This window comes from Grus americana, chromosome Z (assembly GCF_028858705.1).
Source record: "Grus americana isolate bGruAme1 chromosome Z, bGruAme1.mat, whole genome shotgun sequence".
NCBI classification, from domain to species: Eukaryota; Metazoa; Chordata; class Aves; order Gruiformes; family Gruidae; genus Grus; species Grus americana.
This window is the reverse complement of record NC_072891.1, coordinates 56051049-56073591: the sequence shown is the minus strand read 5'-3', so window position 1 is coordinate 56073591 and position 22543 is coordinate 56051049. Positions and strand designations below refer to the sequence as shown.

Sequence of the window (22543 nt, the reverse complement as noted above, 5' to 3'; positions counted from 1 at the left end):
CCAGCACAAGGGGATTAACAGCTTTCAAAGAAAGCATGGAAAAGAAAATGGTTCTCAGATTCTCCTTCCTGCAGATGCAACTTAATATCTGAAGTTACTTTTGGTGTCCTCTGAAGCAAGGACGAGAAGAATAATTACTTTTACTATCAATAAAGGTTCACATTTGAAGCTTAACCATGTGGTTTCACTGAAGTGCTCTACTAACAAGATAAAGAGGTGTTTTTCAGGACCATGGGTGGAATTGGATGCTCCCTTTCCCACTTGCTATCAATAGAAGCTTTGCCTTTGAAAATTTTCTACAATTTAAATCTGTTAAGAAGTAAAGCCAGCATTGACATATCCCGAAGTCAGCTGGTGACAGGACAAGGTAATGTAGTATGAACTGGTGAAGATCTAAAGCAGGTCACTTCCTACAACACCATGTTTAGTCTTGTTTTTGATGCAACTTCTTTTTTTCTTAATGATCAAATGAAGCTGCTTTTTCAGCAAGCTGCCTGCTGTAATTTTTTTTTAATAAAAATATTAAGTGGCACCTTAGACAATTAAATTCTTGCTCTCAGGCACCTCTTACCATTAGAGTCCTCCACTTCTTCAGCAGGAGTGTGGTTCTTGGAGGTGTGGTGGGCGTGTGAGGCTGCAAGGTTGACAATGCGGGGTCTTGGTAGTGTCAGTGCTTTCCCATGCACTTTCAAGGAGTGCTCTTTCAGCTGGCTGATTGTCATGGTGGAAAATGAGCAGGAGGAACATTTGTAGGCATGTTCACCTGGGTGAGCGAAATACAGGCAAGTCATCAGCTCACAAAAGAAACAAAATGGGGCCCCCACACTTCTCTTACTGAACTCGGCAGTAAAATTCCCATGGACTCTTCAGCGAAAGACTGATCCCAAAGAGAACAACCTATGCGCATCTCCTTGTTGGAGCAGTCTGGAGTCTGCGGGTACAGACACCTGCTTTGGACCAAAGTACTGCTTTCTGACAACTGCAGATCCTTGTAAAGTGACCGATGCCAAAAAACAGAGACCAGACTCTTAGCATGCCTGTGTTGCATGGTATGAGAAGAAAACAGACTCTGGGATGAAAATGGAGTCGCTTAACTACAGCACTTCCAAATTTCTTTGGGAGCACAGCAGCTAGAGAGGGTGAAGTCATCTGTTTCTGCATGCAGTACATCCAGCATTATTAATGAAGAAAGAAGGACACTACAAAATGCTAACAAAGGTCCCTCCAAACAAATGGGGGAGAGGGCAGGGAGGGCGGGGTGGGGGAGAACATTTATATTTGGGGAAGGTCGCATTTTCCTTATGAAAAACCTGCCATCGGGCAGGAATAATCTTCATAGAACTGGTAACCAAGTCAAGGTTGGTTTACTACAAGAAGTGAACATGGCAATGCCAAGAACAGTGCGTATCTGTAAGGCTATGTGAAAGTGTGTTATGAAAAAGCACTAAAAGAACAGAAGTAATGAACAGTAGTGAATTTAATTTTGAATACATTCCAAGCCATAGAGACAGCAAACAAGGGGAGACAAATCCTGAGACAAGATTTGTTTTGCATTAAGCATGGAGGCAACTGGAACACAAAGTGAAACTGTCCCAACACAAACAATGTGATATTATACAGGTGCCAAGTTATTGTTTTGGAAGTGCCACTTCCTTGTACGAGAGTAATACTGGCCACACATGAGTTGTACATAAAGTGCCAAAACTCATATAGGAGTGAAATATTCATGAATAGTAACAGAACAAGAGTTCTGGTAATGAGTGAAGCAGAACATGTTTTCCATCTCTCAAGAAATTTAGCAAAGTTCTCAAACAGCATTGTTTCCAACACTGGAAATAAATGAACCAAAAGAGAATGTGAAAATGCACGTATTGCAGCAAGTCAGAGTAAGCACACCTGAAAAGATTAGCAACCATCCTACATAAAAATAACAACTCCCGCCCCCTCTTCCAGAAGAAACATGCTAATCGTGAGGACAAAATACAAACTCTTAAAAAGCCTCTTTTGGTACATCTGAAAAAGAACAGATCACTTAGAGTCTGAAATGGTGAAACAAGAAATTGTCCCACGTTTTCAAATGGCATTCCTCACTTGTATATTATATCAGTTATATATTACCCTTTTACAAATAGAAAGAAAACATTTTTTTATAGCACATACAACAAGTCGCTCAGTGGAACAGGATAATATAAGGACAAAAGAAACTCCAAGATATGAGGTACCAGTGAGATACAGATATAGACCTTCATGAATTGTCAGTAGAAGAGATTCCTGGGCAAAAGTAGGCACCAACCAACTGTTAACTTAAAAGCACCACAAGACATTAAAGCAAATAGAGGACAATTACATATTAAGCAGTTTAGACACAACTACTAACTATACCCCCTATTCAGCTGTAACAGTTCAGGTGGACATCAGAATGAAAGGATGTGTTTCATTGTAGAGGAAAGGCTACAGTTTGGCTTAACAGAAGCCTTCTGCACTTTTTTGACTGCTAGTTTTGCATTTCATAAAACTATTATATTAATACACATACAAATAAATAAATGTAAAAATGTGTGTGGTGGGTCTCAACACCCAGTATGTACTCAAAGCATTATGTTACAGATTACATAGAAACTGAGCAAGGTCAATGCTCTGTCTTACAGTCATCCATCTGTGCATGCAGTGCATCTGGTTTCATGACTAATGAAGCAAGGACACTAGTAAACGCTAACAAAGGCCCCTCAAAAAATATAAGCAAAAAAAAAAAAGAATAGGTGAGAAAGTTCAGATCAAAACAACTGACAGCCCATTTAAAGATACTGTAAACTGTTCTGCTCCTTGCCAAAGGAGATGGCACATACTGCATGAAAAACAAATGCCAGAAACACTGACTGGTACCAGCTGTTAGGCAAGTACGCATTTTATAGTCCACTGAATTTTGACCCACCCCGAAAATGAGGGAGAGAGGCAGACTGAATAAAAGACTACAGGATTCAGGATTTTACTGAATTTTAAACATCTCCAGGAGACTTCAGAAAAATTCATGGGGATTGAAGTTTTCACTTCTAAATAAACTGATAATGAGATGATTGACAAGAGAAAAAATGGTAACAAAGGAGAAGTTCAGAGAACCACTGTGAAAATCTGGGGAGTCTGAGGAAAAGTCTTCATAACATGTTTATTCAGTAGTATATATTTCTGAAGGATTGACTCAAAATACAACAAAGCAAAGCTCTAACTGAAAAACATATAAGCAATTTTTCTGTGATGTGAACATTTGTTTGGTAGAAATGGACTGAGGCAGAAACAGATCATAAGCCTTTGGAAACCCTATTATATAAGTCATTGTGCAAGTACTATCTAGGCAACCATGAAATTGTCTTCTTGTATGATGCAAAACATGGTCCTTCAAGGAGTGTCCACTAACCAAGTTCAAGAACATGAATTCATAATAAATAAATCGATGACTTACATGAAGAGGAGTGTGAAGTAAATAATAGTTTCACGCTAACTTTGGCTTTAAAAATCTGGCAGGTTCAAACAAGGTAACACAAAGTAGCCCAACTGTACAATAGCATAAAGAAAACATTATTTTATGGTTGGCGAAGACAAAGAACCATGTCACCTCCGTACAAGATGTGGGACTCTGTAAACTGGAACTGCTGCATGTAGTTGGGTTTCCTAGAAGGGACAGAATGCCATGGTCCCACACAACAGGGAGTTGGCCAAAGTTAAGCTAATCCACAGTACTCATCCAAGTACAGAAGAGGGTCCAGGCACAAGCTCTGTGGAATCCAAAAATCAACACAGGAAATGAAGTACAAGAGACCATCAATCCCTTGTACATTTTTGCAGATGAAAAGTGCTTTTGGATCAATGGGGACAATTAGTATTTTTAGGGTTTTTTTTTACCAGCAGACAGCTATAAACTCCTCCTGCCTTTTCTTCCCATTTGCCCATCATCCTCCTCCACCCCAACCTGAGTATATGACATACACTGTGAACAAATAATAAAGAAAGGAACATAATTCTAGACCTTTTGTCATCTGTTTCAGGAGTTTCTACTTGCAAGTTTTAGCAACTGGGCTAGGTTGCAGGTTTTTTAGATTGGTCAATGTTCTGTTATTTACATCAGAGTTCATGTTTGGACTGTAGTTTGAGGGTTGATTTTTTAGTCCTTTTAACAACAAAGATGCAACTGTAGCCAATGGAGCCAGTGGGTTTTGACTCCAACCTTCTGATAACCTTTCAATCCATTACACGTGACAGTGCCAAAGTCTAGGGCCAAGGAATAAAGATGATGAAATTCTGAGTCTCGCATTTTTTAATAATCAAAGGTCTAACACTTTGAGGTGACCTATCCTGCATGACACATCACCTTCCCAATTTCTGTTCATCAGAAGCATGTCTGCTTGCTTGCTTGTATGGATCCCATACTGCAATAGAGATTTACAAGACAAATTTCCATGTACGATAATGGAATCATGCCATTCTCAGTCTGCTGCACACAGACCTGACTCCCAAGGTTTGCACCATTTGGTTTTAACATGAAAGCCAGCATAAGACTCTACCAAAACCAACATGCAATCCACAATCCTTTTCCCAGAGTCACATAAAGCACATACATAAATACAAACATAGGGGAGCAAAATTCACTACCAATCCATTAAGACACCAATGGTATAAGCAGACTGATTAAATTCTCTTGGAAACAAGCAGAAATAATAATTTTAAAAAATCATTCGTATAAAAGAAAATAGAAGAGAAGGAAGAAGTTCTTGAGGTACTCATCACTGTTTAAAATTCTTGTCCTTCCAAAAACATTATCCAAACTCCCAGCAATTCCAACAGGTGCGTAGGCTGGCCAATCTTGACTTGCCTTTGAAAATCTTACCCAACTTTGATGACAAAACACGTGATTCAAACCAGCATATCTGATCAGCAACAAGAACACACGGGCCATTTCAGCTCCTGCACTGCAAAACTGAAAGAAAACTTACCAGCATGAGCCTTGAGTATATGGGTTTTCAGGCGGCTATTGTAAGAGGACTTGAATGGGCACAGTTTGCAGCGGAACGGCTTATGGTGTCCATGATGGGTCTGCATGTGACGATCCAGACTTGGAAAGAGAAAGACAGAAAAGGGAAACACAAAAGAGTAAGTCATTTAAACTATTCCTTCAGATGCAAAGCAAAACACTTAACAGCAATAATAAATTAATAAAGAGGCAGACCAGGCTCACCTATCTTTTCTCATACTCTCTCTTAAAATTCAATACGTCTGCTCACAGAATAAAGTAGAATCTAATCTGAGGAAAAGGAGCAGAACTGACCACCAATTCCGTTACGCAGAAAGCAAGACACTTAAACTTATAGGGCAAGATTAGTATAAATCAAATTATACCTGTTCCAAACTTAAAGGACCAGCTGAAGAAACAAGAAACAGACAGGAACAGTAAAATTATCATTGCAGATTTTTTCTCCTGGCAAACATTTTTGTGAAAATATGCCCCCTTTTGTCCTGTTGATGAATGGGGGAAAAAACCCTATTTTTGACCAGCTTTACTCAGGAAGCCTTCTTTTGGTTACAGCGGCAAAAGCAGATTAGAGATCCTGCTCTGGGGAAGGTACCAGCAGGCTGCAGTTGATGAATTAGAGGATTAAAAGGCAGCAGAGTTGCAGAAGTAATAGTGTGGGAGATTCTGCATGAAGCTCAACAAGAGAAGACGGGGTGACAGAGACATGCCTCTGCTGTCTTCAGGGAAACTGGAAGCTACTGACAGCCTGAATACTGGGGGGTGATCAGAACCTGCTCTCTCTCCAAGGTTTTCCTAACAACTCGGTAAAGTTTGGAAGGGAAAAAAGGATGTTTTCCACATTTTCTAATAGATGATCAAGTTCATTCTGAGTGAGTCCTGCAGAGCTCTGCAGTTCCTACACTGTGGCTGACAGCCATGAGTTCACAGTCTCCAGGTGGCAGGCAGGTAGTTTCAGCTCAGGTTGTAAACATTTCCAGTACAGCCTCTTCTTTGGACATATTCATGCTTTGTGATCTAGTCTTAGTTTGAGCCACCTTATGCATAGTGATGGAACAACAATAGGGCAGATACAGCACACTGGAGGAGCAGCAATTTGCCAAAACTACTGCCCCACCTGCCACCTTAATTCTAGATGTATTTCAGGCTTATTTCCTTTTATTTTTCCTAAATTGTCCTGTTCTTTTTTTACTGAGTATCAACACATAGATCAAGTGGCAGTTGTTCAGCCCTCTCATACTACAAAAGGTTGTCACAGGATCTTTAGTCCCACACTGACAAGAACTTGAACCAGAAAATCCCTGTTTATGAGAGCTAACACTGAAGTCTGTGTATTCAAAGATCTGATCTGATGACAGAAAAAAAATTAAAAATGAACTCAGCAAACAAATAAAAAATGACCTTACATCTCCTCTCAAGGCCGCTTCATAGAAATATAATTTAACAGAAATCCAGGATGGAGTTTGTGGCAAGACAAAATGTACCGCTTTTCCAGTGAAATGGGAAAAAGGTCTTCAAAATGAGTAAGACACTGAACGCTTGCAGTGAATACTTCATAGAAGAAAACTATGAGCTTACTTAACAATTAAAGCAGACTGCCAAAGATGTATATAATACATATCAAGCTATTACAAATATATACCTTAAAGTATTTTACACAGTAATAATTAAAACTATATTCACAACCATATATTTTGCCAGCAAAATTCTTCCGAAGGCACGTTTTTAAGTTTTGGTCAGATCTGGGAGAACAGTGAGCTGTTTAAACATTTGATTTGGTTTCTTTCACAGACTTTATCTCCCAAGAGAGTAATTGCTTCAGAAACAAAAATAAAAGATGAAGCAGACAACTTCAACAACAGCAACACCACCTAGTATCAAGTTAGGTCATACTTGTAGAGTTCTTCCTTGCCATCCAACACTTTCTGACTTACCCGTCCTTCTGTTGTAGGACACAACTTCGTTCACTTCCTAGGTAGGAAACAGAGTGACTAGCGTTCAAACTCAACACAAGTCTGATTTTGGAAGCAAACCAGTTTACTAGGCAAATAGCAGGTTGTGTAAGCTATGTGAGGTAGCAGCGTCCCCCACTATCAGCCTTGCCAAAACAGGGTGGGATATGCCCATAGTACCCATCCTTCCCCTAGTCCCTTTCCTACTGTTGGCTGCTCAATCCCATGGACTGACTTTTTCAACAAGGCAGACCATACTGTGGTATCAATTTGCAACACTGTGACACCAGCACAAATCTTGCTTTTTAACAAAAGGCATTTAAAAATGCTTTTTATCATGTTTTCTCTCCCACACGCATTTGATTGCAAAACAGTGACATCTTCACCAAATGTAAGAGTACTACTGACAGTGCTATGAAAGACTACAGTAGATGAGCACCTGGAACTCTCTTCTTTTGTTAAAATGGTAAATAAGCAGCTCTCTCCAGAGAAATTTAGAGAAAACATGTACCTGTGAGTGAGACCAAGATGCCAGTGGAAAATATCCCACAAACCCCATTTTTGGGGGGCATGCCATATATCGGTGATTATGATGAAAATATTTTTAAAAACTACCCAGCTTAAGGCAAAGTGAGTCACTAGTATACCACACTGGTGTGAACTTAGAAATATTGGCAGACTGAAATTGCATACCATAATTAAGAAAAGAAAAAAATCTAAATTTAAGTTTATGACAGCTATTTAACATTAGAAATGAAAACTCAATCATCAAAGAGTTGTAGTAATTATAAACAAGGTAGTTATATGCAGCACAAGTTCCCTGTATGTATGAAAGATTAACAAGGAAGATACTCTTCTCTCCTCCTGGCTTGTTAAGTCTCATGCATTTGACAAGGTTACGTAAGTGGTGGGCTTCACTGTTTGCCTACCAAAAGAAATCTTATTCTTTTACTTGCATGCTTTTCCCCTACATGCAAAAAAAGGGCTTAAATAAATCAAATAGGATATAAAGATGCAACCCTTTATAAATAGCCACTCATAACGGCCAAAGATTTTGCAGCATGGAAAATACCTAAATGCTGAGAAAAGTGTTGCTAAAGATCAAGTTGAGTGTGCTCTACTTCAATGTCAACCTACAAAAAACCCAGTAGTGCTAGTTTGTGCTTCTTTTGAAAACAAAAATAAAATCCACAACTTACTTGTGCCTGAAAGCAGAGACAAAGGAGCAATACTGGCAGCTGTACTTGTCTTCCCGGGTAAACATGGCCAGAGCCAAGTGACTCCTCTCATGAGATCGCAGACCCTGCATAGACATCAAAACCCGGTCACACTGGCTGCAGTGGTAGCCCCCAGGCCTGGTTTCATCTTCCAAGGATGTTCCAGATTCAGCTTCTGTAAATTCCACAATGCCAGGGTCTTTGGCTCCCTCACAACCCTCCATCAAAGTTGTGTTTGAAGAATCTTCAGCTTCCTGCTAAAAAACACATACCCCCCCAAAGCCATCAATTCTCTCTCCCTTCTGCCCCTCAGTCTTTCCCATATGTTCATTGTAATGCCTAGGTTTCCCACTGCATTATTTTTCTAAATATATCCCTACACAAACTGCACATCAATGGCTTTCTGAAAAAAGGGCCTACTCTTGGGAGGGAAAAAAGTAATTATATGTATTATATACATACTTGCATATGTAAAAAAAGAATCTCGCTCCTTGATCAAATTTGTGTCAGATAATGCAAAAAGACAAGAAACTGCATCAACTATCTTTCAATAGTCTTGATATGAATCTTCTAAACTTGATCAGATAAACATTAGTAATGTATAGAGCAAGTTAATTTTAGTTTATTTTGCTCTAGCTTACAGTCTACCTACTCTGCAGACTAAATCAGTAGTCTCGTCTACAGTAGACTTGTCCATCAGTGTCGAATTCACAAAAAAGAAGTTGGGACTCTAAGACCCTAGAATCTTCTTTAAAAATAAAAAGCAAATTTTTTATTCCCTAACTTTTTCCTTTCCTTCCCTTCCCTTCCCTTCCCTTTCCTTTCCTTCCCTTTCCTTTCCTTCCCTTCCCTTTTCCCTTTTCCCTTTTCCCTTTTCCCTTTTCCCTTTTCCCTTTTCCTACCAGGGCATGCACTTTTGCAACAACTTTAATGGCCTGTAAGACTATTTCCATCACATTCCTTTGGCCCTGGACTTCAGCTTTTGTTTCCTGCTGCAAAATTTCTACTTACTGAAAAGAGAGCATTGACTCTACATTAACTTCACTTGAAAAACAGGGGGAAGAGGAAATGGTCTTTTAGAAGGGAAGCATCTGAATCTATCTAGTACCAGGTAAGGTAAAGGAAGGTCAGTGGTAGGGCAACGAAAGCTCTCTCAGGTAGCAAGAGTTAGGCTGTAAAGGACTCTGCTTCCTCACAACAAGCAGATGATGTCACGAAAGCAGCACCCTTAGTCAGACACTGAGACCTGCAGCAGGAGTCTTTGCCAAGAACTCACTGCAGCACGAGGAGGAATACACAGCTAGTTCCCATAGCCTTGTTGCACTTTCACTACCCCTGTCGATATCCTGGAAATCCGGCTGTGGAGCATGGCCTATCCTTGGAGATGTCCTGGAAGGCATTCCCTTTCACAGGGAGAAAGGAACAACACATTTACAGCCAATCACCTGAACAGGACCACTGGCTCAGCTGGCCATTGAATGTTTTGTTTGGAGCCAGTGTGCAAATTTCATGCGGAAAGGTGTACCATAAGCAACTTCGCACATTTGCACGTGCACACTTCCTCTTCTTAAAAAAAAAAAAAAAAAAAAAAAGAAGAAAACAAGCAGCTCTTTTAGGGTTTAACTAAGCAGAAAAGTAGCCCAGAACAGCTGACAGAAAGCTTCCTGCTCATAAACCAAGTCTTTCGGTCATCAACGACATCAACTCCTTTGTGGCTGAGAAGAAATGAGAATTAAATAGTCTTCGTGCCCCTGGATCAAGAGTGGAAAAAAGTTAAAACATCTTAAAATAAACCAAATGCACTTCAGAACTTAGTGTTAGATTAAAACATCATGCTGAACTGGAATACCCAGTTTAAAACCCATTCAACTTCACAAGAGCCCTCCATAGGTTTTCAATTAATCCTTTAATTTAAACAATGCAAGAAGTCGCAGTCAGCTTCAGTCACCTTTTTAAAATTCTTACCTTTACTGTGGCTGACACAGAAGAGACATTCCCATACTGGACATGTTTGCGGAGGTGATTACAGATGGCTCGAAGTGTTGGATGGACTTCCACGCAAAATTTGCATTTGTAGCCAACCACTTTCCTTTCCTTAAGTTTTGAAACATCTTCCAAGTGTCCAAAAGCCTGTTTGAGTACACAAGTATAAATCACTGAAGTATGCTTTCTTTCTCATTTCTAGGAACACAGACCAGATTTTACACCTGAAGGGAAATTATGCTTGATGTATACATGTCCTGTTTTGCCGAACTGCAAGGTCAATTTTTGTTGACATCTATTAATGCTTTCAAAATAAGTGGATAAGGCATCTGTGCAGTAGAAACCTTCAGTTTCTGCCGAACAGTGGTCCTTTACAAGACCATTCAGTTTGGCCTGAAACTGTGCTCTTTTGTGACACTACAACTTCCCCAACAGCTGCGTGGAGCTTTTCCACAGCAAGTAAATTTCAAACTGAAGCAGAAGGAAGGGAGTAAGCGGGCAAGAAAAAGAGCACAGTTGGGTCTTCTGCTTATGAGGCACTTGCCCAAAGCTTCAGTCACCAGATAGATTCATGTCACATTAATATTAAGTGCTTAATCACAGAAAGTACTGAGAGCAGGTTGAGAAGGAAACTCATTAGGCATTTGGAGGTACACTGAAGAGGGTGATGGGACATTTTGTAAAAGAATCTGCAACAAAGTACACGGCAGTCTTGCCACAAAAGAACAAGCAACTGTCAGATATAGACAGCCTTCCAGAAAGAGGAAGGCAAGAAGATAAAGAAAATACTGAAGGAAGCAGTAGGAAGGAGCAGGGCTTCCTACAGAACCTAGGGAGGGGTGGAGGATGGATGAGGAAATTAAAGCAGAATCTGCAATTGACTTATGGAGCTCACTGGCATGCTGAGTCAATCATTAGTCTGTGGTCATTTGGCTGTCAAAGAGAACATGCAAGTGGGCATTAGTAATAGGCAGCCTCTTGAGGTGCAGAAAGAAGGGCAATGTTTTTGCTTCTCTCCCCTGGCAGGGAGTGGGGATCAGGGACAGAGACTAGACACACAAATCCTTACCCTCTCTTGTTTGAAATCTGCAAAAGCCCCATCTGCATATTTCTGCTTGCTCAAAAGCTGCTTCCTCCTCTCCTGACGTTTGGCTCGCTTCTGGAATTCCTCGTTGTGACCATTCAAGTGTGTGGTCAGCTCTGCCATGCTATGCAATTTCATATCACAGTGCTTGCACTGGTAGACAGGGTTCTGAGAGCGAGTGCCACTTCCCAGGATGGTAAAGTCCCTTTTCAAATCCTTGCTGTGGTGGTCAGTGTAATGCATGCACAGCAGCTCTGCTGTGCTGAAGGACAGCTTGAAACATTTTATGCATCTGAAGGGAAGCCACTCAATTTCCTGAGCCTCAGTCTCCACCTCAGGCTTTTCAAAGTCATTCCTCTCCTCAGCTGTAGTCGGCTTTTCATGCTCATCAGCATACACAGCAGTGAAGTAACCCCCCAGCTTGCTTGCATGCTGCTTTTTAGGGAAAACACCAGGGTGACGCTTCATGTAATGGGACACAATACCCTTTTTGCTGAAGGACTGGAAGGAACAAAGCGAGCATTTCTTCTTCTCTACAGCCCTCCTGAGCTCCTCACTTAACTGAGGAGTGTCATCCTTGGGAGGAGATGGAATTATCACTTTATTGGGTTTGTCGCTTACTGTCCTGGAGGCTGCTAAGCAGTGAGTGTAGTAAGCATCAATGTCATGTCTTTTCTGGTAGTGTGCCGCAAGCCCTTTGCGGATAGGGTTGGTGTATGAACACAAAGCACATTTGAAGAGGTTGTTCTTGCCCTCTGGCTGTGCCCGGACATTGTTATGTTTGATGCGGTAGTGCCTAGCTATCCCCTTTCGGGTGGAACAGAAGTATTTACAGAGCTGACATCGGAAAACTGTGTGAGACACTAAATGAGAACTGGAGAAATGAGGTGCTGGCACAGAGACTTCTCCAACATCCTCAGCAGCCATTTCTGGGGAGGCCTTGATTTCAGTCACCATGTCTGGCTCCACTGAGGCAGACACCTTTGGTGGTGACTGGGCAAAAACATCAAATTCAGGTTGATTGTGGTATTTCTCATAGTGAATTTTCAGCTTCTCAAGTGTTCCATGGGTGTAAGGGCAGAGTTTGCACCGATAAGCACCATAGCCTTGCTTGAAAATCCTACTTGTCTCTTCCACGTCATTCTGAGCAATATCATTTGACTGCTCCACATCATGCACAAAGTCTTCAGCAGTGACCTTTATTGATGGATGCCGTTTCTGGTAGTGTGTGAGAACGCCATGAATACGTGTGTTAATATATGGACAATGCCTGCACTTATATACAGCCCCTGGGTTAATGTCTATATCCTGAGCAAAGTCCGCAGCTTTCACTTTCATGCCAGGATGCTTTTTGCCATAATGTGTCAGGAGGCCATGCAAGTTGTTGTACTCAGACTGGCAAACTGTACACTGATACGGAGTGGAGGAGATGGCAGGATTTGCAGAAGCCAGCTGAACAGTTTTTTCCTGGGAAAGGCTGGGATCCTCTGCACACTCTGCATCCTGATCCATTTGTGATGTTATCTGGTCTTCAGAATCCATCCTGGCCCCAGCTTCATCGGGCTGTGGGATGGATTTCTCAGCAGCATCTTTCTCCTTAATAATATCTAACAACACAGATTCATCTCCATTCATGGCCCAAGGGTGAAATGCTTGGTAGTGATTAGTAATATCCCAAATGGAAGATGCTTCAAAAATGCAGTCTCTGCATTTATAGGTCTTTATCTCTGTTGGCATCACTAGGGCAGGAGGGGAAGGATCGGGACCTGCCCAGAGTTTAGTTGCCATGTATGTATAGTCAACATAATGCTCAGGATGTCTCCTTTGGTAATGCACAAGCAAACCACTTGGTTCTGTGTGTGAATAAATGCACCATTCACAGTGATAACCAGCTTCTATCAAGCCATCCAAAAATGCCCATCTCAGAATGGATGTGACTGTGGCCTTCAGATTTGGATGGTCTTTCTTGATATGTTTCCTCAATGCATAGAAGTAAGGTGATGTGTAGCTACACTGCCTGCATTTGAGGGCTCTCAGCTTTGACTTGTCCCGTTCAGTGCTGGAGGTGTGAGCAGGCAAGCTGCCAGTCAATTTCTTCTGGCTGCGATCGCAGAGGCTTCTAATGGTGGCTGTATGCTGCCTAATAACATCTGCGTTAGCTTTGAAGTCACGATGCTTCTTTTGATAATGAATGAGCACGCCTTTCACGGTCCGATTTCCATAATCACAGTGTTGGCAGAAGAACATTTCATTCTCGGGAGGATTCACAGAGGTCTCAGATCCACCCCGGCTCAACTGCTGCATTGACACTGGTGTCCTCTGAATACCAGGTGGCAATTCACCAGCCCTCATCATCGCTGCAGTGGGAGGTGCCTGTCTGATATATTTGGCAGTGACCTTTATCTCAGGGTGCCTTTTCTGGTAGTGGACAAGCACTCCCACAACTGAACGGTTGCTGTATGAACAGTGTTTGCAATAGTAGAGTTCAGTAGTGAGGTCTGGAGGTGGTGGCGGGGGAGGTGGAGGTTGAGAAGCCAAGTTGGACAGTTTTGGGGAGACAGGTGCCCCCAACTCAAAAGACATCTGAGCCAGGGCAGAGCCCCTGTCAACAGAGACTACACGCATGGTCTTCTGAATTCTGAAATATGATGCTTTTTCTTCAGGGTGCTTTTTCTGGTAATGCACCAGAACTGAATGCATGTTAGGGCTTGCAAATGAACACACATCACAGTCATAAACTACTACAGTATTGACTGAAGGTTCCTTCTGATTTTCACATTCAGGACTAAAACTCTTGGTGGCACTTTTGTTAAAACCAGCTGGCACACCAGCCCCACGAGCCACGGGGGTGGAGGTTGCCATAGTTTTTGGAGCAGAATTCAAGATCTCTCTCAGTGTCTGAGACTCAGTGTTCAGCCCTTCTTGCTGTTCAACAACATAGCTTGAAAATATCATAGCATTGTTAATTTTCACTGTGGGATGCATTCTTTGGTAATGTGGCATCAGGCTTCTAACATTCGGGCTTGTGTAAGAGCAGAAGCGGCAGCGGTAGATTAGATCAGAATGATCAAAGTTCAGTACATTCATAGCTTCAGGGTGATGCTCTCCATAATGCTGCTGCAGGTCTTCAAAGTTTGTGTAGTCAATGTAGCACTCAAGACACCGGTACACTGCACTGTGATCATTGGGATCCAGGATATACCTAAAGCTGAATTTAATATAGGGATGCATTCGCTGGTAGTGAGTGCTAACACTCCTGGCAGATTTGTTGCTGAAATCACAGTGTTTACAATAGTAAAGCCTGCCAGAGTCATTAAACTCTGAATTCTCGTTGTTCTGATCAGTACCATACATGTTTGACTGGCTCCCCAGAACAGAGGCATTAGGGCTCTGATGGTCCTTCATGCTGACGGAAGAATAATAGTCTTCCTCATCTTCAGATAAAGTGAGCTCGATCTCCGCTCCATTGGTGGAATTGTAGTCATGCTGCATGCTTCTAAAGTTTGTTTCCTTCTGGCAATCATTAGCCTCTCTGCCCCACATTTGCTGGGGTGCGTAAGAACTGGAAACCTCCATCATTGGTTCTGTTTGCTCTTCTTCTCTGTCTAACTCCACTTCTATCTCCACCTCATTGTCCTCCTCTTCTTCCTCATCATCCTCTACGTTAATCACAGCATCTTCTTGCTGTTTGTTTTGGTTGATTTTGCTCTGCAGATTGCTCGCTATTTCATCAATTCTAGTTCTCTTTTTCACTGGAGAGAGATCTAAAGGGAAGTCATTTGACACCTTCCGAGGGGCCTTTGCTACAAAGTTATTTTTAGATGAGAGCCCAAGGATGGAGGTCTGGCTCTTCTTCACTGTGCTGGCGGAGGGGTGTGCATCTGGCTCACACTCTTGTGGTGTGTTTGATGGCGGTCCATCATATTTTGGCAAGTTGTCACAGAATGAATGCTTGTGCTGCTGATGAACTCTGAGGCCTTTCAGGGTTGTGGTGGAATAGTTGCACATTGTGCACTTGTATGGATGCTGTGAATGGGGCTGGGGTGACTGCTGTTGTTGCTGTTGTTGCTGTGGCTGCACTGGATCCATCATCCCAGCTGACTTCCTGCCATTTATATTTCCACTCTCATAAGACACTGTGCTGTCGTTCAAAGCAGAGGCGATGCTTTCAGTCTGAGAGTTCATAGTGTCCCAGTCTGATGTTGTTCCTGTGTGACATTGCTTGTGGGCACCAAGCTTTAAGGAACTCTTGCAGGTGAAAGGGCATTCATCACACTTGTACACAGCTGTCTTCCCAGACAGGTGGATGTTCTCAATGTGACGGGAAATGCTTCGGCGGTGCATCGTCAGGAAAGGGCAAAAAGGACACTGGAACCTGTTCATATACCTTCTAAAGGGAATCCCCTTTGTCTCCAATAGTTTGTTGCCATCAGACCCCATCAGCTGCTCTGCAGACATTCCTGACGTCTGGTGATCCATGGAGTTCAAGCCATTCTCGCTGTCCATTTCATTTAGCTCTTCATCTGAGCTGGAGTCATTTAGCATACTGCTTGTTTCCAGGTCAGCAGAAGAATTCGTCATATCAGCAATTCCATAGCGGGATCTGTCAGACAAATTAACCATGCCCGAGTTGTGAGGTGACTTAGGTTTCATTTGAGGGTAAGACACAGAAGAAAATTTGGAAGATGTAGAAGAGTTGGGCCTGATAAGGGAATTGCCCATAGAGCTCCTGAAGTTTGAGACACTAGCATTCGACATCTCACGTCCTGTTGTATTCATGGAGATATAATTAGAGTTTGGAGAGGCATTCTGGGCACTCTTACTCTGTATATCAGGTGCACTGGTTCCATCCTGTTGCTGCCTCAGGCTTGACAGTATTTTTACCATGCTGCGGTGCTTCTTCATCATGTGGTCACACCAGCGCTCCCTTCGAGGCGTCTGGTAGCTGCACCATTCACAGCAAAAGTTGCCCCTAGACTTTGTCAGGGGCTTGACCATGGATTCCAAAATGCTCCGCTCCACCACCTCTGCAGGCAGCTCCTTGCAGGGTTCCTGCACTGGCACAGAAGCAGACGTTGATTCAGACATAGCAGCGGCAGCAGGAGGAGTTGAACTCTCTTTCAGGTTGTTTTTGTGATACATTTTCTGGTGCTTAATAATCCTCGCACGCCTGGGTGACTTGTAGGTGCAGAACTGGCAACTGAAAACTTTGCCAAACCCTTCATGCATCATGATGTTGTAATTTAGGGAACTAGCAGTTGGTGGCCCCACTGAGCTCCCCCCAGCCTGTGCTCCATGAACCTTGCGTGTGTGCTCTATGAGGAGGTTTTTGGAACGGAAGTAACGCACACAGAACTTGCACTGGAAAAACTTGTTGGTTGGTTTAGGATTTGGAGCCATGTGCTGACCATAGAAAGTCTGGCTCTGGCTATAGTAACTTCCAGTCCCCATCTGACTTGTTGCATTTTGCCCTAAAATGAGAATTAAGGTGTATATGTAAACAAATAAAATCAAATCAAGAGGCTTTGTCTCCACCCACCCTGTATGCATAAGAATGCAACGACATCCTGAATAGATAAGAATCACACCAGGATTCCCTCACTTACTTATAGTGAGATCTACATATGTGGCAAGGGTCAGAAAAATGACCATTATGCATAGTTTCTACATATATATATATATGATCCTGGTGTAGAGGTTGGGATAATTTCAAAAATAATCTTCTTGGGGGAAAAAAAGAAAGCTAGTACACTAATAAAGTTGAAAATTTTGAGGTGGTTCGTGGTAGCAAAGAACAACCATGAAAATCTGCAAACCAAAAAGCAATATGAAGACATACTTGTAAAGCAGCTGGGAAATAAAATCATCCTCCATGTTTGCATTTACAGAAAAAGCCATGGTCAGAATCAATATGGCTGAAGCTAGACATCTGCTTTGCCGACATAGCAATAAAAATAATACAAGTTTTTTAAGTCACATTAAAAGTAGAAGCTAAAACAGACTGAAATAAGCCACATGTAAAATAGGGGGTTAGAGTTGAGATCTTAGAGTTGATAGCAGTCTTAGAATTGAGATTTACCTGCTATTTCATCTGCAATTGTAAATTCATCCTTTACAGAAGAAAATTCAACCTCAGTCTGGTTGCTAGCATTCATGGAACCAGACCTTGGCTGGCTAGGACTTTCCTCAGAGACATCGGTTGGTTGCAGAAAAGCAGTGTGAACATCCTGAATGTGAGCTTTCAGGTCTTCATAAGACGGAGCTCGAAAATCACAGCCATCACACTGCAGCACCTCCATGGTTCAGGGATGATCATTCACATTAGAAAATTCTGCAAGAATAACAGGGGCAGGAGAGAAGAAGAAAGAGATATGGTTTACAGCAATGCCATTGTCAGAAATCCTGAAAACAGGTAATACCAACCTTATGATGATTCACTCATTTCCAGAGGTTCCACAAATACTGCAGTGTAAAACTCAACCTTTGCTTACTCTATTAAGAGGCATCAACTCAGATTCACAAAAAGTCCTGTCTAGGTAGCTCACGAGTTGCTGACTCAACACTACTAATAGTCAACTTTCGGACAAGTGATATTGATTCAACAGACTTTGTCCTCCTGGCTTTTCCATCACACAGGATAGGACTGTTGTTCAGAAGTTTGTCTTGTTCTATGACCACAACCCATGCACTGATATTTCCATTCAGAAGAAAGTGGCTTCTGCCTTGATGAGACCCACTCTAACCTTCCTGGAAGTTGCCAAGTCCTGCCTGTTTCACTACCATAGATCAAAAGCCTTCACAGGAAGAAACTTTCCTTTCTTCTCAACACCCTATCAGTCCTGATGTTGGTGGAAAACCTAGACATAACTGCAAATTGAGATGCAGCTACATGAATCCAAGGTAGAATGCTTTGCTCTGCCCTACTTCCACCAAGCTTTGTCAGGACATCTCCGTTCTTTGTTAAAAAGTTTACAGTTTCATTCTAGTCTATTCAGGGGACATAACCCTGCAGTCTGGGGTACGTAAAGGGCTGGAGGAAGAGAGGGACAGCAATGGGAATAGGAATACTGCAAAAGTACAATGGAAACAGGAGTTACAAAGACTCAGAGACATGACTTCCTTGAATTATCCAAAAGCTCTGCGTACCTTGAAGTAAAAGGCAACATAAGATATGGTAACATGAAGTATGGTGGTTCAGCTTGTGACCAATTAATCCTGCAACAGTTGTATTTTTCTGCACCACCATGAAGGAGACACGCAGCACAAGGCAGGCAAAACCCCTAGACCCTCCTACCCTGCAGAGTATTCAGGCACAAGAATTAATGCGTTAATACAGGAATTACTTCTTTAAGCTTCCATGTGCTGTGCTGGGAAAGCATGAAAAACTAGGCATTTCAGAGGTCCAAGACACAAGGGCAGCCCAAAGCACCAAAAATTCCATGTGTTTCTTGTATGTAGTGTATGAAGCTACTTTCACAGCACGGAGAACACTCCAAAACATTAGGGCACAGAAACAAGAGAGAGTACTGCATCAGGATTTTACATGAAAGAATGCTTCTTCTGATAGCCTGCTAAAATAAACATCTACCAAGTCAAAAATCTGGACAGTCTGAGCTCACAGGCTCTCCACATATTTACCTACATTACTTTGCAGGCTGCACCGTGTCCTTTCTCTCCCCCCACTCCCTCCCACCACCAATAAAGAAAATGAACGCTGCACCAGCTTCTTTTCAGCTAACAAAGTTACAATAATCGAGATACTCAAGCTTTTATGTGCAAGCACCAGACCAAATTGTGTGGAAGAGGTTGCTATCTGCTCTGGATCAAATTACAGCAGTGAGTGAAGCCCCACCCCACGTCTCCTTTAGCACAGTCCATTAGACCTGAAAACAAATTTTTCCATGGAGCAGACGACTCCTGCATTTAGAGCACTTCACAGAAAAGCAGATCATCCAGTTTTCACTACCCATCCCCCAAGCTTAGTCCTTTCATCTCAGCCAAACAAGCCACAGCTCTGCTGAATGTGTTTATCACACTTTCAAGAGATATGAGCCCCTGCGTCACTGAAGCTTTAAGACTCACTAAGCTGCCCTAGTCCTCTGAGCTTTGGGAGCAGCCATTTTAGCTCAGACAACTCCTGCACTCAGAGGCTCAGAGCTTCTCGCCTGTGCACAACATGGCCTCGCTTATCTCAGCTCCATCTCAAGCACACCAGGCTTTTCATTTTTCCCCCTTTTTTCCTTCTCCTAAGGTGACACTTGAAAAATCAGCACCCTCAGAACATATCTCCCCTTCTCCCACATGACTTGCCCCCCCAAGTCATGCCTCTGCTGTCCCCCTGCACCATCAAAGCAACACCTTGTCTCCCTGAGCAGATTGTCCGCAAGCATCTCCTAGGGTTGGGTCCCCTGTTCCATGGATGACAAATATGACAGTTCATTCCAGAAACAGAGCATTACAGCATCAAGACACTGGTCCAAGCTGTCCTACAGGCAGAGGCAACACACAGCTGAGCCTCCTGGGGGGTGGGGGCGCGATGCAGGAAAGGGGCCTCCAGCCTGCCCTGTCCCTGGGGAGTCCTCCTGCTTGGCGCAGAAGACACAACCCCACTCCCCTGCCAGATTCCAAAGTCTAATGACCTTTGTTAATCACCAGCCAGCCTGCCTGCATCAGCAAACCCTGCCAGCAGACACACCCTTCACACAAAGGCCGTAGCTGTGCCTTTTAGGAGAGGTTCTCTGAAAGGTCCATTGTGTAGAACAGAGGAAAAACAACATACACACATCTCACTCTTCCCCCCTCACACCCCCCTTCCTTCCCACCGTCCCACTCCCCCCACTCTCCCCCCCCCCCCCGAAAAACTTCAGACCCTTTAGAAACACCACCACAGAACACTTACAGCTCTCTTTTGGAAACTTCAGGCCAGCCTACAAAATAGAAAACCAGAAGGGACAGCAAACCTGAGGTTCTGAAAAAAGATAATCCTGGCAGCTTCAAGAGGTAAAACCCACCACCATTCCCACCTCCAGCAGTCATCATACAGTTACGCTTGGAGAAGGTGTCCTCAAGGATGCTGGTTGCTGTCTAGACAGTCTCAAACCAACAGAACCCTTCTGCTACGAATCAGAAGGAAGAGTTGAGAGATCGTTAATTGCTGCTGATTACAAAAACTGATGGAGACTTTCTAATGGATTCCAGCTTGAATTTCAGCAGGATCTATATCACAAAGGCAACACCCAGTCAGAGAAGAGGTTAATCTTACTGCAACTAGGAGGAACAAACATCAGGTTCAGCTGAATAGACTTCAATTTGGTGTTTTAACCATGCATCACACTGAAAGCAGGATGAAGCATTTTATAAGGAATTCTGCTTTACCATCTTCACATTTTTCTTTAAAATTCAGGCATTGCACAAACACAAACTGCTAGTTTGAACTCAAATATCAAATGACACAGAAACAACACAATGTGTGTCTGTCTCCTTTTTTGTCTGCATGGGATACGAACTGAGAGAGACCCACCTGCCCACCAGCAAAGAGCATTTTCAAGTGCCGATGTTAATACACTGGCAAGACACACACACCAAGCAAAGGAGACAAAGCAAGATTTGCACGTGTCCATCATGACCAGCTAAGGCAACATATTACATAAATCCTTTAAATCTTCAAACAGAACAATAAGAAAATTTAGAGGGGAGTGGAGGAGTGAGAGAGGAGTTATCTACTCCACTAACTCAAAAGGAGAAGAGGAAGTCTGGGGGAAAAAAACAAAACAACCAAACACAACCACCATGAAATTAGTCCATAAATCCCACAAGCCCTCTAACGTGTTCACAACCAATCTCTTGAGACCACATTGCCCACAGATAATGTGACTTCTAAAATACCCTTACTAATATGCTAACCTCACTAGATTATTAAAATGTCATTGTCTGACTAATTCGCATTTACAACCTCTTCTTAAAATATATGGCTTTAATGCTTAATATGGAAAAGAGGTATTCTCATTTTCCTTATGAGCAGAAAGCTTCCAAAACATTGGGCCAAAGAGATTCTCAAAGCCACAGTTTTAAAGACCAAGGTAAAGTCTCAAATTGTCTCTGACATCCTCTATGCTCATAAATGTATGAGAACATCGGAGACACAGTTGCATTGGATTTCTAGGTTTTTAAAAATCCAAAACAAAAGATAATTGTGCTTGTTGAACAACAGTCATTGCAGAATTTGGCAGAAGCCAAGTAGTACAAATCATTATGTTTAAGTTTGGTTTTAAAGCTTCAAAATACAAAATTAATTGTGAAGCCCAAGGCACTGACCTCAAAATTGAGCTTCTGTGGTTTGACTACCCATCCGTTATATATTCTGAGATGGAGTCAGCAGAGGTTCTAGAAGTTAAGAATACGCACATGCACAACCACAACTAAAAATGTCAGTCCTCACACACTATGTGAACTTCCAGCTCAGTATTAGTAACTTTGCACGTAAAACAAAGAAATCTCCAGTTCTCCAAGCCTTCCTCCAGTCAGATGATCAGAGGCATCTACATCCCTACCTCATACACGCAGGCTGCACACACAACTTTCATTTTACTCTGTGCCAAGGTGGAGCTGAAAGAAAGTGCTTCACCAACAGGGTTGTCAAGCACTGGAACAGGCTGCCCAGGGAAGTGGTTGAGTTACCATCCCTGGAGGTATTTAAAAGACGTGTAGACATGGTGCTTACGGACATGGTGGACTTGGCAGTGCTAGGTTTACAGTTGGACTCAATGATCTTAAAGGTCTTTTCCCACCTAAATGATTCTATGACTGTATGATGTTACACACTCCATCACACCAGCAGAAACACTGCCAAACCCCTCTCAACTGGACAAAGTCCCCCTGGAGATGCAGTGTGTGCCTGGGCCATGAGGGCACTCACAGGCTTCACTCTTCCTAACAGCCCTCCTGGGGCTCCCCCACAACCCAGGACCCCATTTCACCCCCTGGCGCAATCAGCCCCTGCCCCAGCAATGCCACAGCAGGGCTGGTCTCCAAATCCCCACAGCCCTGCCCTGCGCCCTACCCAGCCAGGCCCACCTGCAGGCCTACTGCCCTGGCCAGGCCCCAGGGAGGTTCCCAATGCCCAGGGCTGAGGCTGCCCTCAGCCTGCCCTGCTTCCAGCCAGGGTGGTGGGACGGGCCCAGGCTGGTGTGCCTTGACCTGCCTCTCCATGGGGAGCCCCGGTGGCTGCCACATGGCATGTTGGATCAAAGCAGATTGGCATGAACAGAATGTCTTCACAGAGGCTAGA

At 42.9% G+C, this 22543-nt stretch overlaps 1 protein-coding gene across 15 annotated transcripts in view; it reads right to left on the bottom strand.

Annotated features, from left to right (window-relative positions):
• ZNF462 (zinc finger protein 462) overlaps nt 1-22543 on the bottom strand; it is a 95636-nt gene that overhangs the window by 34915 nt on the left and 38178 nt on the right. For 8 of the 15 annotated variants that reach the window (XR_008574603.1, XM_054809087.1, XM_054809083.1 and 5 more), the window contains 6 exons: nt 17336-17587; nt 11242-16727; nt 10155-10319; nt 8172-8446; nt 4986-5104; nt 572-763 (listed from right to left, as the gene is read on the bottom strand). Coding sequence is in view for 13 of the 15 variants with exons in the window: in XM_054809087.1 (XP_054665062.1) it covers nt 572-763; nt 4986-5104; nt 8172-8446; nt 10155-10319; nt 11242-16727; nt 17336-17555 (6457 nt within the window). In the remaining 2 variants the exon portion in view is untranslated. Of the gene's footprint in view, nt 1-571; nt 764-1237; nt 4422-4985; nt 5105-8171; nt 8447-9634; nt 9756-9859; nt 9941-10154; nt 10320-11241; nt 16728-17335; nt 17588-20155; nt 21009-22543 lie in introns of those variants that run through there. The other 7 variants (XM_054809089.1, XM_054809092.1, XM_054809093.1 and 4 more) reach the window with 7 other exon arrangements.